Genomic DNA, 17,984 nt, shown 5'->3' on the forward strand with positions numbered 1-17,984 from the left:
CAAGTAATTCTGCTCTAGTGACAAGACGCAAAAACATCCTTTTAAAAATTGTCTTTTTCAAGGCAGGGTTCAGTACCAGATTTAAAATATGTATTTTTATTGCTTTCCATCAGATGCATTAACAAGCTACAATGGAACCAGTGGTAAACCAGCTAAGATTCGACTTCCTGAGGATCATTTGCAGCCACGAGCACTACGTAACCCTCAATCTGTCATTTCCTAGTCCTCTCTTCCCCACCCCTCCCTCGTCACCCACAGCTTCTGTCTCGTCAATCGACTCGGCCATGTCTACCTACACTATAGTTATCGGTAACAGTATGGCGAAACTTTCAACAGCTTTCAGACGGCAGCACTTTCTGGCTAGTTTGGTGCTCTCTGAGCTGGCTCTGGCTTTGGAAGGCGGGCAAGACTTTTAGTAACTGACAAACTTATGGTTAGATGTTGATTAAGGCATTTTTCGATATGGAGTGAAGTAAAAACAAACCCAAAGACCTCGCCATAGCCAACTAAAGCATAAGGAAATCTCCAAGATACGACAATCTTGGCCAGATCACACTGTGTTAGTGTAGAATCTGATTTCAGATCTGAAGGGTGTACTGGAAAATTCAGTATTAGGCTTGGTTTGATGCTACTCTGGTTTAAATATTTAATAAATGTAACCGGGGAAATTACAATTCATTGAGCCAGCGTTTCGACACTCCTGTCTTGTGCCTTCATCAGGGGTGATCTGATGGTGCAACAGGAGGCCCTTTTATAGGCTTTGAAGGACCTCTTTTTGCAACGATCAGATCACCCCTGAAGAAGGCACTAGAAAACAGGCTTTTAGTCGGTGATTAACATGATAATGTATACAATGCAGTAAGTTATTTATAATGTTAACATTATGGATTGAATATTGCAGCGTGATAAATTTGATAGCATGTATTAAGATTTAACATTAAACATTATCAGCCGATAGTTGACTCCAACAGCATATGACCTTTCGGTTTTTCATTTAATTTCAGAGACATGACCCTAATATGCCAAGCCATAGACACTACACGTGACCTGATAGCCTGCCATGACTCAGACACCCGTTATGATAACGAGTCCTGTCGCTCAGCCGTGGCAACTCTTTATCTGCCTATCGCTGGGTTGGTGGTAGGAGCCCTGCACCAACTACATGGATATGGTACCGAACACAGCTTCAGCTTTACCCCTGATGTTGCCATGGCGATAGCCACGTCCAGTATATCGACCTTAATGGGCTCCGATGACAACAGGGGTGAATTTGCATCACAGGTTATTAGCAAGTTTCTTGAAAGCTTTCCATTCTTTGTCTAAAAAAAACTGCGACTAATTACTACGATTTTCAGTCATTTTAACGTTAAAATCGTGTTGTTTTCACGGGTCACTGGGTTTGTTTCCAGGGGCAACGTGTCGCTCACCTTCTTTCGGCAGGCTTTCACGTTTTTGATGCCGGGCTCTTGAGATTCAGTTGCCATTGGAAAGGAGGAAAGTTGCCCGTGACAACACCGTTCTTTTACAGTCAAAACCTCATCACCAAACATTTTTCGCGCGTCACTTGACGGATTATTGTCGTATTCAGGCGCAAGAACTTTTTTAGCATATTACTACCAAGATTTCGAAGCATAATCTCTGACTGGTAGATGATTTAGCTTTATCGACTCAGTTGATAGTGTAAATTTGCCATCGTAAAGAACTAATGCTCGAAACGTCTTCTTTAGAAACTCTTTATTGTGGCCAATCAACTCATTTAATAAAACCAAATTATCTTGTTCTACCCCTGCCCCCGCCCCCGCCCCCCACCTTAACAACGCAGCAGTACAGTTCCATAAAAATTCTACCTACCCCCTTAATATCATTGCTTATTATAGTGCGTTTAACTGATTCTATTTGTATTGAACACAAAAAGCTCAGTGAAAATCTATCATGACACAAATGAACACTGCCTCTTTCATTCCTTGCTATGTTGTACAGAAAAGTAAACCACAGCAGCTTAGCCTTGAAGCTACGAGAAACCTGTTGGTGTGTCTGTTGTGGGTACTGAAGAACATGGCTAGTGACGTGCTGAAGGATTGGTGGGCAGACCAACAGCCTGCTAAGTATGTCACCAACTCTCATTTCCCAGTATGCATTAGTCGCCTAACCTCACTGACTGTCCACTCTTACCCAGTTATATCTTGAAAGGGAATTTTGTTTACGGAGTCGTGGTGACGCGGTAGTTATTGGTTATTGCGCTGGACTCGAGTCGAGATGTCCAGGTTCCAGACTTGGGCTAGTGATTGTGTTGCGTTCGTGGGAAATACGCTTTGCTGTCACAGTGCCTTCTCCCAGGAGTATGAATGGGTACAAGAGCATGGTCAGGGAAGGGCTAATGGGGTATCCTTGCGAAGGACTGGCATCCTATCTAGGGGGGAGTAGAAATAGTCCTAGTCCCTTCATGCCATGGAAACCAGGATAAGCTCTGGCTGGATAAGCCATTTGGCTCAAGTACTGACTTCACTTTCCTACTTACCTATGTTTCCCTGACAGTTCATTATTTCTCATTTACACCCCTGGGGTGGAGAAAGGCTCTAGAACATAGGATAGTAACTCCGATTAGGGTCAACCCCGGCTCCAGTACACCAGCCATGACTAGGATAATGGATCTCTTATGAGGGAAGATGTTATTTCGTCTTGCCCGGAGGAGGACTAAGAAAAAAACCTGAGCCTCTATGAGGAGCGCGAAATCCAATGAGTTGATGTTTTTTTTCCATCACGGGACTCGGAACTATCTCTTTGTCCCACGCTCGTAACAATACGAAGAACATCTTTCTTCGTTCCATTTCGGAGCTCCAAATTCAGGATCTCTGAGGGTTTAAGAGTTAGGTAGCTAAAATTTTCTATCGTGGTTCAATTCCAGACTAGGCTTGTTGCTGGATGTTCTCCGGCTGTGCATCACTCTGTTCAAGTATGGCGGCAAGGTGCAGAAGTCTTCGCAGTTTCCAACCGCTCCAAGACCGAAGGCGCAGCAGGATGTAAAAGCAAAAATAGAAGAGATGTTGCTTGGAAATAAGGGAGCCGCAAGGGAAATGATGCAGCGACACAGCAGAGTGACGTTAGGTAACAAAACTAAGTGATTAAAGAAAGATATGAACATTTGTCCCAAAGGACAATTTATTGGATTCTCTTTACTAGGTGAGCTTCGGGGAACTCGTTAGTAAGGCGGGTGATATGTCGGGCCATTTGACAATCGACTTATTCCTAGAATCAGCAATGACAACAATAATCTATCCGAAGATAGGAAAAGAAATGCTGGAAATTTATGACTCAGTCGATAGAGCGTGCCACTGCAAAAGACTTAGATGCACGGTTGACATTCTCGCAGGGCAATCAAATTTTACTTTGTTCTGCGCTTAGGAAAATTGCTAAAAACAAACTGATCAGTTTCTGAAAAAACTGCAGTGTTACAGAGGCTGGAAAATGAAGCATTTAAAACTGGCTCACCCCAGCAAGCTGAAGTACTCAAACTCACACAAAACAAAACAACTCCGCAAAATGAAACTTCCGCGAATTTTCATGCAACACCATAGTCTGTCCTAAATGTTACCTCAACTCAGATTGTTTCGCGTTTTGTGTCCAAACAGAAAAGGGCCAGTCACCAACTCCTGAGTCTCGATTAAGATGGCGAAAGGATCAAACACAGTGGAGACAGGCTACAGAGCAACAAGACAGGTGCATACCGAAAATGTTTCAGTAAGCCCCCAGAGGGTAGATAAATTCAGGGGGTCCAGCTGGAAGGATTTTTACAGGACGGGTGGGGTGGGGAGGGAGAGGCGTTATCATCTTCATGATGAGAGCCAAAATGTTAGCCGTTACTTTGTAGCAGTCGTCCAGCTTTAGTGAATATTACGTACCATCTTTGGTTCGAAACCCTACTTAATTATAGAAGGAAGTTAGTGAAGGCTTTCAAAGACAAATGAATTTCGCACTAAAACGTTTTCTTCTATGAGAGAATAGCAACACTTACGTTTTTGTTTTTGGGAAGGAGAGATGAGAGTTTATTTAGAGAGGGAGCGCTTTTGTATTAAAACCCTCGATGGAGGGTATTACATAGGAGAGCTTATTGGAGCGTGTGGGCTTATAAAAGAGGGGAGCCTCTCGGAGAGGGATGCTTACAAGACTTGAGAGCTTATTAGAGAGAAGGACTTCTTTGAGAGAGTGGTTTATCAGAGAGCGTTAACGATATTCGTGCAATTTGTTGTAGTTAAATCACTTGCCAATTTTATTTGTTGCGTTGTTTTCCGTAAAGAGTACGTCCTGAAGTTGAAGTCAATGCTCAAATCGAAGGAGGGCTTGCTGCTGAGGTCAACACCATTGTTCTTGACACGCTTGAGCTCTTGGTACAGGTCAGTGTTTGTGGCAGTTAAGGACATTGTGTCAAGAGAGTAATAAGTGGCGGCTCCTTATTCAGGCCTTTGAATATGCCATTCTTCCTAAAGTTGTCTATGTTTGGTCTTACCAAAGGGAATCTGTTTCGAGACGTCGGCATGAAGGCTTGAGTGACTTTAATGTATAGTCCTGTATTGGCCACAGGATGTTACTTAAGTGGAAACGTTCTTTTTCAGACGGTGTCTACCTCAGAGTCTCTGCGTGTTGTATTAAGTGGAATCCTACGGGTTTTGCTCCATTCTTTGAACTGTAACCAGAGTGAAAGAGTCCTGCAGAACATATTTGCAACGCAAAGATCAATTGTCTACAAGGTAACATAAGATGCACGATCCTCGCAGTAGAGAGCGCTATTTATGCAAGAGCGAAAATCAAAATATATGAACTTCATATATCCATCGTAAGGTAACGTAAATACCTCCATGAGACAATGTCTAGAAGCGTAGACATCTGTAACAGTTTATTCGTTGGTTAGATAGCTGATGTCTCTATTGTTCTGTCGAGACATTTGTGTTGCATATAGACTGTTAATATACTGCTTCCTTTTTTTAGTTCCCAGAGCTGTTGTTTGAAGATGACACCGAACTTTGTGCAGACTTGTGTTCCAGACTGCTAAACCATTGCAGCTCTGCTCTTAGTAGTATTCGGGCCCAAGCCAGCGCGTCACTCTATCTCCTCATGCGACAGAATTTTAAAATAGGAAATGTAAGTTGTAACTCTTCGGTGGACATTGGTGTTAAATAGTGCTGCTGCTTTTGTTTTGTTTTTTTTTTTTCGTTGGTGTGAAACTTTGGTTTGAGACTATTGAGCTTCTACAATAGGAAGCTTAAGCACAAATGTTTCTGAGAAACAGACGGCAACCGGAAGTTAAATTTCTCATTCCCGATGTTTAAAATGCTATAGCGACGACAGTATTGTCGATATATTGGCGTCAAAACGCGCTAAGATCAGTTTTCCTGTTGCCTTCTGCGTCTCGATAACTTCTCTGCTTAAATTCTTTATTGTATGGGAGACGTAGTGGCGGAGTTGTTTCGCCCCAGAGCCTGTTTTTTCGAACGTTCTGAGAACGTAAACCAAAAGAATAAAAGTGTGTGGCTTAACTAAAAAACTGGTTCTTTTTGCTTCATTTCTCGTATATTTATTGTTTGAGTTTTAAATCCATTTTTACATCGCTGTATAACGTAAAAAAAAAAGAAAAACAGCTTTTGAGGACCGGTAACCACTGGGTCGTCCTAATGAACGAATCAGCGAATAGTTCAGGTTTTGAGTTCTGGCCGTGTCATTATCACATTGACCGCTCTGACGAAGAGCTAACACTCGAGACGTCGGCTTCAGAAACCCTTTAAGGTCGCCAATTTGCGTTATAAACTCAGTTGATAGAACCGAATCATCTTCCAATACGCCCCACCGAAACAGCATCACGGTTTGTTTAAGAAACTTACCCCTTTACTCGTTTATCTGTTGTTTATTTGTACAAACGATTATTCTGTAGAATTTTGCAAGAGTCAAGATGCAAGTTACAATGTCACTTTCCAGTCTTGTTGGCACTTCACAAGTGAGTTCGTGAGTTATTTTGTTTCAGCTTATTTGTTAAGTTCACTACAATTATTGTTGTCAGGTGTACCGCTATGATTGCGTTCAACTGTTAATTGAACTTTATTTTAGACCATCTAATTGTGATTTGATTAGTCAATGCTTTTGTCATGATTCGTTAACGCTTTCCTCAGCGCAGTAACCGAAGAACTTTACAATCTCGTTAATTGCAGGCGTTTAATGAAGATCACCTCCGTCGGTCACTGAAAACAATCATTACATACGCTGAATCAGATCAGGAGCTGCGAACGAGCACTTTTCCGGATCAGGTGAATGTTCGCACAGCTATTTTAACCCTCAAACTCCCGAGTGTGACTAGCATCTACACTGTAATTTCCCCTTACAATATCACCCCTAAATCAAATATTAATGTAAGAGAATAAAGGAAGTGATCAAAAACTCAAGAAGCTGTCGAGTGTCCAACAAATTCTCCTTGTCATCATCTAAGGAAATATATGGGGAACAGTATGGAAAATATGTATACTGATGTTAGGGTGTTAAAGGTTGAAGAAGTATTTTTTCCTAGCAATTGAAACTATTTTGAAATTTTATTTATGAACGAAGTTTGATGTTCTAAAGAGTCAAAATGTTTTTTGAGATTTCCTAAAAGTTCGACGACAGACGTCCCCGCTTAGTAACCTCCAGTAGTCACATACCGAACCACAACGCGCAGTTCACCACCAGATGTTGCTCTAGTTATGGCAAATACTCTCGATTTGAGTCAATAATCCCTTTTAGTCTAGTTTCTAAAATGGAGGAGGAAAAACAAAGGACTCTGTTTGCATATCCATGACCTTGTTTTATTGGTACTTTACACAATAAGTCTTAGGATTTTGGGTTACTACCAATATGATTCTTATGTTGTGAAGAAAATAACTTCCAATCTTCTCATAGGTCCGGGAGTTGGTGTTCAATCTCCACATGATTCTGTCGGACACAGTCAAAATGAAAGAGTATCAAGAGGTCAGTCTTAAAATTTTGAGTTTCTGTTTTACAAGGTTTTGATTGGTTATTTCCGTTCTGTGAAGGCGTTGTTGTGAAGGCGTTGTTGTGAAGGCGTTGTTGTGAAGGCGTTGTTGTGAAGGCGTTGTTGTGAAGGCGTTGTTGTGAAGGCGTTGTATTTTCCGAAGGCGTTGTTGTGAAGGCGTTGTATTTTCCGAAAAAGAGTCTTGTAGAAGACCACTCACTGTATATTTTTATATCTCAATAACTAACTTGCATGATTTGATCACTTCGTAACATGAATTTTTTCTTCTGTACAACCTATTGTCTGAATATCTTACTCATTGTTCTTATATCTGTAGGCCGCGGTTCCCAATTTTTCTATTCATTGACGTTAAGGTTTCGCTTTGTTACCAATTAACAAATGGTAAACACCACAGCGTTCACTATTGAGTTATGGATGCACGCGGGAGGTTGCTAAGCACGATAGAAGCGTAAATAGTCTTTGCTTTTGCTCACGTCAGCAGCGTACACCCATGGGCAAATGAAGGACGCTAAATTGACCAATCAGAGCGCGCGCTTTACTTTGGTTATGTTCTAAAAACTTTACGGAAAGCCAAGAAGTAGTTACTCTCCGCATTCTTGTTAATTTTTTGGATAATTCCCAAAAATTATTCCAGCTTCCTATATTTCTCATCACTACTCATCGTCTTCACGGAAAAAATAATTGGTAAAATTTGAGAACTTGAAATAGCATTTTAGTAACATATTCTTCTTGACTTTTATTAATACCGTTTTCATAACTTGCTATCCATTCTCATTTATTCAGGACCCAGAAATGTTGATTGACTTGATGTACAGGATTGCTAAAGGGTAAGTGATATTCGCAGGATTTCTGATGCAAGTGCTCTTGCATTCGTCAAGCAAAAGTAATGAAATTGACTGTACCAAATATTGTGAACTGTTGTCCCAAAGTGGGAAAAACTCGTATATTTATTTAGGATAAATATCAATGGCCTCCCAAACGCCTGATCGGATATCCCTTGAATAATTCGGACCTTCATCGGATGCCCTTCCCTTGCTGCACTGAAGTCGAGAGAGCTCGGATGTATACCAAATTCCGATGATGAAACTATAAAGTGATGCTAAACGCACTATCGATAGAGAAACTCCAAGAGAAAATCCACCTTTCCCCCGTGGGTAATTGAACCCCAGTCGTTCGGATTTTCCGTTTGGGTGCTTTACTAATGAGCTATAGAGATATCGCTTAAGAGCAAATCCATCTACGCATATGAATTAGGTAATAGCCAGTGTTGTGATACTTTAAGGGAGGTTCTTAAAACACAGTCGAGGCAGGTGAACAGATGAACAACGTAACTTTTTTATCTGTATGGTTATTTTTACGTTAAGTGTCTCATTAAGCATTGTACAACATTTGTATTCCAGGCACTATTAATTGGTTCTAGCATTTAACTGTGTTCATCTTTTTCGTACTAGATATCAAAATTCACCTGACTTACGACTGACTTGGCTGTACAACATGGCTGCCAAACATGGCGAGGTACCAATAGTTTTAAGATTCGGTATTAATTTACCGAAGGGAAGCGATGAAGCTCTATTTGGTTAATTCTTACTTCCTTTCTAAATTTCGAGATTCTGACAATGCATCCTGTTGCGCTCGCGAAATACAGATTTCCGTACAGACGAAGGAATTGCCGTCATATGGAAACCAAATTTCTCAATCTAAAAAGTTGGCACATTCTCTTAGACATTGGGCTCCGCGTGAACGCTGCACCAAGCATAGGTGCGCCTTCATAATTGCAGTAATGAGTTAACTTTACACACAGGAAGTATTCGGCCGAGCTTTCAGTATGTAATCACTTTAAGTTCAAGTGCATCAAGAAACCATAATCTGACTGACCTCGAACGATGAGTTGTTGTCGTATTTTTCCTTTTGTTGTGTTTCTTTTGAGCAGAATAAAGTGGAAGCAGCCATGTGTTTAGTACATACAGCAGGTTTGGTGTCTGAGTACCTGAGTATGTTGGAAGACAAGCCGTACCTACCCATTGGATGCGTTTCGTTTGAGAAGATATCACCCAATGTGCTGGAAGAAAGTGCTATTTCAGATGATGTAGTATCACCTGTAAGTCTTTACTTTGTCTTTCCCAAACGGGCCGCATGTGAAGCAATTTTATTCGGGCCCCGGTGGTACATAGGATGAATAACGCTATCCACTGGATAAATCTCAATCCGGTTGATAGCGCAGTACGTTCGGTGTACACTTTTTCCGCTGGATTACGATTTATCCGCCGCATATCGTCATCTGCCATTTGAATAATTGTGCTCAGGAACAGACGCATGGCTGGAAAATGTTTCCTCTTCTTGCAATAAATTGAGTCGTGTGTTTCCCTTCGTACCTTTTGGAATTTTTGGTTTTTGTTGTTGATGTGATGGTGGTCATTCTTCGTCAAACCATGTTCAAACATGCCAGGTGTTAAATCCTTAGCTCTAAAGACCTGGGGACTTATTCTACCAACTGGATATCACATATTTCTTCGTCGGGGAGTCCTGTGGAATAGAACTGCAAGGAGAATTTACATTACGTTCAGTTGGAGTGATTGGATTAAGTGAGTGTTATCCTTATTATTTTCAGATTTACTTATATTGTTGTTGACATATTTTGCTTCTTTTATTCAGGATGAGGAAGGAATCTGTACCGGAAAGTACTTCTGTGAGAATGGATTGGTGTTGCTTCTAGAAACAGCTGCAAACACATTTTTCCGATCTCATTTATTTGAATGTGTAAACGAGGTGTATAAACTGTTGATACCAATTCTGGAGGCAAAACGTGATTACAAGAAGCTAACTCAAGTTCATCAGAGGCTTTCTGAAGCATTCGGCAAGATTATACAGACGGTAAGAGATAGCTCTTATAGACCAATATTCTCTCAGTATTGGACCGGGCACTGTCCCGAATAGTCCCGAATGATACCGCACTTGTGTCCCTTGGAACTTATATTGATTATACAGACGGTAAGAGATAGCTCTTATAGACCGATATTCTCTCAGTATTGGACCGGGCACTGTCCCGAGTAGTCCCGAATGATACCGCACTTGTGTCCCTTGGAACTTATATTGATTATACAGAAGGTAAGAGATAGCTCTTATAGACCAATATTCTCTCAGTATTGGACCGGGCACTGTCCCGAATAGTCCCGAATGATACCGCACTTGTGTCCCTTGGAACTTATATTGATTATACAGACGGTAAGAGATAGCTCTTATAGACTGCAGGTTTGATCATGTTTTCTATGAGTGCTGTTAGTAATTGAGGTGTTTGTGGACAGTCAACATTTTTTATCTTTTTTTGTATGCATACGTACACAAGCGCTAACTGGCTTCTTTAGACACCAGATTACTCTATGAGTTGAAAATAATTGATTCCCTTTTACCGGATATGAACAGAAGTTTCACTTACGCTGCGATTATTTCGTTTTGTTTTTTTGTTTTTGTTTTTTTCCAGGAAGGAAAGCGTATGTTGGGAACATATTTTCGAGTTGGTTTTTATGGATCAAAATTTGGAGACTTGGACGGAGAAGAGTACATTTACAAAGAACCCGCCATTACAAAGCTTCCTGAAGTGTCGCATCGTTTACAAGTTAGTTTATTAAGCCTTATATGTGGCCGTCTTAGTTGGTGCTCCTTGAAAAATTTTGTCTGAAATGTTCTAGTTCGTCAGTGACAATCCGTTTTAATCTTCTCTATCGTTAGCCATTCTTGTTCCTTCTAGGTTTATTACGACCACATTGGTGTGTTTTCAACTCAGTTGTTTAAATTTTGTTGATTTTTCCAAGTTAAAGGTTGTTATACCACCATCCGAACTCAAATAGTCTCAAGTGTGTCGGATCGTTGCACCAGGCGGGGACAGGAATTTTCCATTGGGTGTAGAAAGCAATCCGGGATTGCTTTTCCTTTTTTTTTTTGTCTTACTTCATTCTGTGATTGGTCCAAAAAAAACGCGCACTATTCTGTCAACCAATCAGATGCAATAGAAAATACTCTAGGCAGTTTGGTCTGGTTTACTTTGAGCTGTCACTGTTGTAATTACTTTGGTTTTGGTTTTACGACTCTATCGGAAAGCGCTCTAATTAGAGGGAGAAATAACCAACGAACAATAGACCACTTTCATTAATGGCTGCCGGATTAATATATTTTTTTTTTAATTTAAATTAGCCCTTCTGGCCTCGTTCTCCAGAACAAAATTGAAAAGAGTACATTATCTCAAGCGAGGCCAGAAGGGCTAATTTAATTTAAACAAAAGAATATTAATCCGGCAGCCATTTATGAAAGTGGTCTATGGTCAGCAATTTTCACACTGACGATGCGTTACCAACTGCCAGAGCTCCTCGTCTTGAAGCACTTTTTCTACTCTGGTTATGAGCCCCCTCGGATATAGGCCCCCTCGGATATAGGTCCCCTCGGATATAGTCCCCCTCGGATATAGGCTCCCTCTGATATAAGCCCCTTTCCTATAAAGCTCTCTTAAAACCCTTTACAAAGTCGTATAACCCCAGGGCTTGGCAACAGTTTCCGGTGCGTCAACAAGTTGTTATTCAAGCTGACAGACGATGGAATAAACGATAAAATACTGACTGTAACATCCCAACGTTGGTTTTGTACAAGGAGCATTTGTCGTTGATACCAGCCTGCTTTGGTTGTTCGTTTTAAAAGTATTGCGTAGCGCTCTCATTAAAGGGGAAATAATCAAATAAACAATGGTCAGCATTATTCGCTCAGACAGTGTTCTACTAACTGAGCTATGTAGTCTCATATTCTTTTCTCAAGTTCACAAAGTAGTAACTTCGAACATCGTCCGACTAAACAAGCGAGTCATCTTGTATGAAGCAACAACTTGCAAAAAATTTTATCCAGGCCTTCACCTATTTGGTGTTGGAATTAAATTAATCAACGAAACAGGAGCTCACTATGGAGTTTTTTTCTTTTTTCCAGGCATTTTATGGTGAAAAGTTTGGGCCAAATGTTGTGGAAGTAATCAAAGATTCCAACACAGTTGAGCAAGACAAGCTCGATCCAGAAAAGGCATACATCCAACTGATCTATGTGGACCCATATTTTGACGAATACGAACTAAAGGATCGAATTACTTACTTTGACAAGAATTTCAACCTAAGTATGTTCACTACACTTTTGACAGTCTATCTGATCTTCTTTTAGGCTTTCAGAGTAATTTTTAAAAGAGTGCTGAAACTGAGTATTTTGGAATTCCTTGTTTCTTTTTTTTTTTCTTTTTTTTTTTTAACTGTGCTCCCTGTTTGATTCAGAAAACTCGAACCGTCCTCTCCACTAATCAAATGCTGATGAAAAACCAGTTTCGATTTTGCAAATTCCGTTTTTTCCCGCGCTTGACGCAGGTTGCAAGCATTTATTTTGATTCGTTCCTCCTGTTGTCTAAGCCCCTTCTTGGTGTAGAAGACGCAGAGCACGTCACAATCGAACACCGCCTCCTTAACCAATAGCCCATTTTGGAATTACCTTTTTTTCCAGGCGAGTCCTGGTGCTCATCCTCTCATATGATAATACATGCAAATGAAACTCGTTTTCATGCCAATGGTTGAGCACCAAATCTCGTTTTGAGAAAGAGGCCAAAGGTAATTCGGAAATGGCCTATGGATTTCATTATTTCCTTCGTTTTATGGTCGTTTGTTTTCTTTTGTTTTACATCAACTGTGTCTTCCACACCAAATATGAGCCGTTGTTAAACCACTGTTCTGATCGGTTGTTCAGTTGGGTTTCACGGCCAGCAATCAAGAAGTGCTCTATTATTCCTAAAGAGATTGCGTTTTTAAACTCACAGGAAGGTTTATGTACGAAACTCCTTTTACACCGAGCGGGAAGCCTCACGGCGAGCTGGTCACTCAGTACAAGAGAAAGACAATTTTGACTGCCGCCAACTCATTCCCGTATGTCAAGACACGGGTCAATGTTGTGCATCGTGAACAGGTCAGTTTTGGGTTGTTTTTTGTTGAGGTGCAGCTGTTTTTCTGCCAATCCACATGTGCGCATTTGGTTGCCTTTGGCAACTCTATTTAAGGAAGAATTTTTGGCTCAGTGAGCTCAGACATGACGTTATTTTTGCACGTCCCCAGCCTCCTTTAAAGGCGTTACGTCATGATATTTATGGCCGATTTTTGCGACAAACATGATCACATTTAACTGAGAGGAAACCAGAGACGACTAGTTTGGTAAGATAGAAAAATAAATCAGAAAGCAACAAGAATGGTGAAGTATGGAGAAGATGGACACGGATTGGGAATGACCCGCTTAGCTCTTGAACACTAAGGGTGACCAGCATGTCAGTTCTCTCTACAGTATCACCCCTGAATTACACATTAAGGTCATGAGAATAAAGAAAATGATCACCAATTAAAGAAGCTCCTGATTGTTAAACGAATTCTCCTTATTAGCACCTAAGGATATTTGTAGAGAACAATATGGAGAATATGCATACTGATTTTAGGGTTAAGGGATTGTGGTTTGACGTTTCAAGGCGCACAAACTCTTGACCCAGCTACTGTGCAGGATCAATTTTCCTGTGGTGGTTCTCAATAAGAAACTTGGATGATCAATTTACTCTGATGAGTCGAAATTTCTTCCATGAACGCGATAAGTCATTTCCGAATTACGTTTATGCCTCTCTTTCAAAACGAGGCCTGGTTCTCAACTATTCTTATGAAAATGAGTTTAATTTGCATGTGAGTGAAAACTTATAATCGTATGAAAGGATGAGCACCAGGACTCGCCTTGAAAAAGAGGCCAAAGGTAACTCGCAAATGGGCTATTGCTAGCTATTAAAAGCTGCAGGCGCTTAACTTGGTGATTCTCAAAGCATTATAATTTTCAATAAGAGATCAACAGACACTTGTTTTTCTTCTAACATTGATTTATAACCGTCCACTTGATTGACATGGTGTAGATTACGTTGAGTCCCATTGAAGTCGCCATCGAGGATATGGAATTAAGGACAAAAGAGCTTCTGAACGCAATCAACCAAGAACCACCAAACCCTAAGATGTTGCAGATGGTGCTACAAGGTTCCATTGGCACTACTGTTAATCAGGTCAAATGTTTACCTCTCTTTTAATTGCTACTTTATTTTAATCTTGTCATGGTCCTCAGTTAATCTATTGATCGTAATTTGGTTTTATCAACTGAGTTGATAATGTAAATTGCCACCGTAAAGAATGTTCAAGCTGACGTTTCGAGCACTAGACCTTCGTCAGAGCGAAACGTCAGCCTTGAAACTCTTTACGGTGGCCAATTACGTTATCAGTTCAGCTGATAAAACCAAAATTACCTTATTAATCCCACCGACCCAGAACCACAGTTTCTTCAGAAACTTCCCCCCCCCCCCCCTTTATTCATGTATCTACTGATCGGTCGATCAGTCATTCATTTTGTCTGTCCGTTCGTGCATACCGTAAACTGTCGTTTATAAGCTCCATCACTTATATCCCGGTTATAGGCTCACCTACTTGCAAAGAAAAAAAAAATAATCCGATAATACCACCCCCCCCCCCAAAGACACACACATACACCCCTGACGTAAGCCCCCTTCCAGCTTGATAGGAACTTAATTTATTATGACTTTTTTATGCTTAATTAAGGACCAGTAAATGCAAATTTGTGTTTTCATCAACACTGCCATAGCTCGTAGCTCGTTGTGAAGCACTTTTTCTACTCCGCATATGAGGCCCCTCGGATATCAGCCCCCTAGGATATAAGCCCCGACGGATATAAGCTCCTCTGTTAATAATCTCGCTTAAAACCCTTTACGAAGTCGTAAAACCCCAGGGCTTGGCAGCAGTTTCCGTTGTGTCCACAAGTTGCTATTCGAGCTGATAGACGATCGGATAAACAATAAACAACTGACTGTAACATCGTAACGTTAGTTTTGTGGCACGGAGAATTTTTTGTTGATACTAGCCTAGTAGACGTTTCAATGTAGTTCTATCCAGCCCAACTGCGATTGGTTGTTCGTTTTACGAGTAGTGCTTAGTTCTGATTTAATCATGATTGTCAGTGTTCATGTCAGGTCTAATAAAGCTCCTGTTTACAATCACCATTCTCAATATGTTTTGCTGGATAGCAACATAGTTTCTTTGAAAATTAAGGTTGACTTGTCTAAATGTCGCTTGGGTGATGCGCTGTATTTACAGGGTCCTCTAGAGATTGCTTTGGTGTTCTTGTGTCACGATAAGGACTCTGAAGATGGCACAGAAACGCCAATGACCACGAGACACCATCACAGACTAAGACTCTGTTTCAAAGAGTTTATCAAGAGGTAATGCTAGTGTGTATAGCCAGGCAAACAACAAACCGAGGCATAAAAATCAGTCAAGAAGCACTTTTTGTGCATGATGCAAGACTCGAATGATTAAGCAACTCAACCGAAGTTACGTGCATCGCAAGAGCTAACGAGTGAGCAAGAATCTTCTTCGTACGTATGATGCACGATCCTCGCAGTAGATAGCGCTATTTAAGCAATAGCGAAAATCAGACCTGAAATAAATCAGGCCTGTACGGGATTCGAACCACTGACCTCTGCGATACTAGGGCAGCGCTCTACCGATTGAGCTAACAAGCCAACTGGGAGCAGGCCGTTAAGTTGATTCGTAATGAACCCGTGAAAGTGATAATCAGATACAATGAAATATATGAAGTTCATATATTTTGAACTGCGGTATTAGATACGTATGATGCACGATCCTCGCAGTAGAGGATCTTCTTTACTTGATTTATTATTGTGTCTCCTTGCCTTCTAAATGTTATCGCTGTAATTAAATATTTTTATTGTTAAAATAAGGCAAATAAGAGATAATGATGATGAACATTTTATGCTATCCAACAGTTGGCATTCTTGAACTTGGGCTAACTTTGCTACATTCGGGTATTTGTGCGGTACATTAAAGTTCATGTAAGACACCAAATATCACGTCAGATACCGTCACTGAGTGCACTTCCTCCCACCATACCGCAACCGTCTGACTTTATCACTCCTTGGAGTTATCAATACCTCAATCCTTGTAGTGCCTTAAAACATTTTATTGCTGTGTATTAGGTGTGGAGATGCTCTGCATAGGAACAAGCAGCTTATCGCATCTGACCAACGTGCCTATCAGAAAGAACTGGAAAGGAATTATACACAGCTTACCGAACAACTTGAACCTCTCTTGAGGAACAAGTATGGCACCTTACGTGGATCCACCAGGCAAAAGTAAGTTTATTTTCCACGCTAGTGATACACACTGGTTATTTTCGGTGGTGCTAGTGTTGCTGCTACGAAACTAAGACGACTATAACTTCATTAAAGGAGGCTTATGCTGAAAATTATCGAACTCTTCTACCTTTAATAGGCTTTCTACCTATTACTTTTTAATTAAATCTAGAAGCGTTCTGTCACAAATGCTGCAATCTGATTGGCTAGATACTCGAAGTGAATTCCGCCATAGACGTGAGTAGCCCAACGGTGCTCGGTTGTAAACAAAACGAAATAAAAGCATGAGGTTGTCTTGATGTTATAAACTGAATCAATAAGATTTTCTGCTTTCGATTTCTGCGCGAAGCCCACAACAGGTAACACGCATAGAAATCTCAGTGGAGCGAATAACCTCATTGCTAATTGCTATAACATTTTTTTATGCAAATGATAAATAACTGCGCACTTTTGTTGTCATTTTGCAGAGAAGGATCTGCCCTACTGAGGAAAATCTCTAAGAGTTTTAATACAGAACACAGTATAGCTTAACTAAAAATTACATTCAGAGCCTTATCTTTACCAAGTCAATTTTGTATTTTTGAATAATTGGAATTGATCGATTGATGGAATGATTGATGGATTTCATTCTCTGCAGTTTGTGAACCTCGTGTTTGAGAAATTCTTTCGAAGTTGGTTGTATGAACAGTTCACACAAAAAAATTAGAAACTCTTTTTTTTTGCTGGGGGCCTAAAAGATCCCCTTCATATTTCAAAGATTCTTGTAAATTAAGGGCATTAGCGACCAAATATTTTCCCTACCGCAAGATGTGTTTTGTACTTAGTGTGGTCATCAAAGAAAGGTAAAAAAGACAGTTGTTAGCTTAATGTGCCAACAATGGTGGCCAAAACGTTTGGAGAAACACGCATCCCTTTTTATGAGTCCGTCCCGTGTTTCATGAGCGACTTGCGTTCATATTCCATCCACGAAAACATTATTCCCTCCCTCTTTCCCTTCCCCAACTCACACCTTCTGTGTTCAACATTGTCCAGGGCGGGAGGGGTAAGTACATGTTTTGCCATTTACAAGGTGAAGCTATAGTGCCTCAGACGTTTTTACCAAGATTGTAGATTTTAGAGGTAAACACTCTATTGTGAATATTGTACAGGTACATGAAAGTAAACAAATTTTTTGGTCAAAAAGAAAATTCTTTAATTTGGTCTGTATTTGCAGAGTAACAAAGCTATAAAAATTCCCGCTCCACACAGACATAATGCGATGTTTCCAATGTTGGAACGAATTTGTAATGTGTGGCTTTTTGTTTTTTTGAAATGTGCAGTAAGTTTTGGACAGAGAAATTAAAAGTCCTTTGGTTGATCAACTTTAGGGAACAGTTTCTCAAATAAACTGAACTCAGAAATGAGTGCGAAATGTTTTGGCTTAACTATTGTTATTGTAATTTTTTGTTACTTCAACGCCAAAGACGCGACATAACATATCTAAGGACACTGGGACGAGCATTGAGATATTGCGCACAACTACATGCCCATAGGCTTGTGTGAAATTATGTTATTTTTTATCTAGGAACAATTTCTATCAAGCGAAAGGAATATCTGAACTGCAAACAGCAACGGTGACAAGTTGGTGACCTCACTCGACTGGGGATACGCACGAGACAATAGATAGATTTAGCACCGCGTTTACGTAAAAAGTGAGCGGCAAAAGCGACCTATGTCACCTTT

General features: G+C 40.5%; 1 protein-coding gene across 1 annotated transcript; it reads left to right on the plus strand.

The window, feature by feature from the left end:
- Positions 1-315: 315 nt before the first annotated feature.
- On the plus strand, positions 316-17,449 carry LOC148720592 (dedicator of cytokinesis protein 7-like). Its single transcript, XM_088738976.1, has 22 exons — positions 316-433; positions 1,005-1,281; positions 1,981-2,105; positions 2,906-3,105; positions 3,630-3,717; positions 4,295-4,391; positions 4,611-4,745; positions 4,984-5,136; positions 5,924-5,986; positions 6,198-6,293; positions 6,919-6,987; positions 7,796-7,839; positions 8,464-8,527; positions 8,943-9,110; positions 9,665-9,883; positions 10,491-10,625; positions 11,978-12,158; positions 12,843-12,988; positions 13,962-14,105; positions 15,205-15,329; positions 16,107-16,262; positions 16,730-17,449. The coding sequence occupies exons 2-22, from the start codon at positions 1,009-1,011 to the stop codon at positions 16,791-16,793; spliced, it is 2,745 nt and encodes a 914-aa protein (XP_088595102.1). The 5' UTR covers positions 316-433; positions 1,005-1,008; the 3' UTR covers positions 16,794-17,449.
- Positions 17,450-17,984: the final 535 nt, after the last annotated feature.

Source organism: Stylophora pistillata, chromosome 11 (assembly GCF_964205215.1).
Source record: "Stylophora pistillata chromosome 11, jaStyPist1.2, whole genome shotgun sequence".
In the NCBI taxonomy this organism is placed as follows: Eukaryota; Metazoa; Cnidaria; class Anthozoa; order Scleractinia; family Pocilloporidae; genus Stylophora; species Stylophora pistillata.

Bases quoted from the DNA above. Each gene is read 5' to 3' on its own strand.
- LOC148720592 (XM_088738976.1), top strand. From the start codon at position 1,009: ATGACCCTAATATGCCAAGCCATAGACACTACACGTGACCTGATAGCC. The intron at 4,392-4,610 runs GTCAGTGTTTGT...GTTCTTTTTCAG, and splicing joins CGCTTGAGCTCTTGGTACAG to ACGGTGTCTACCTCAGAGTC. The intron at 4,746-4,983 runs GTAACATAAGAT...TCCTTTTTTTAG, and splicing joins AAAGATCAATTGTCTACAAG to TTCCCAGAGCTGTTGTTTGA.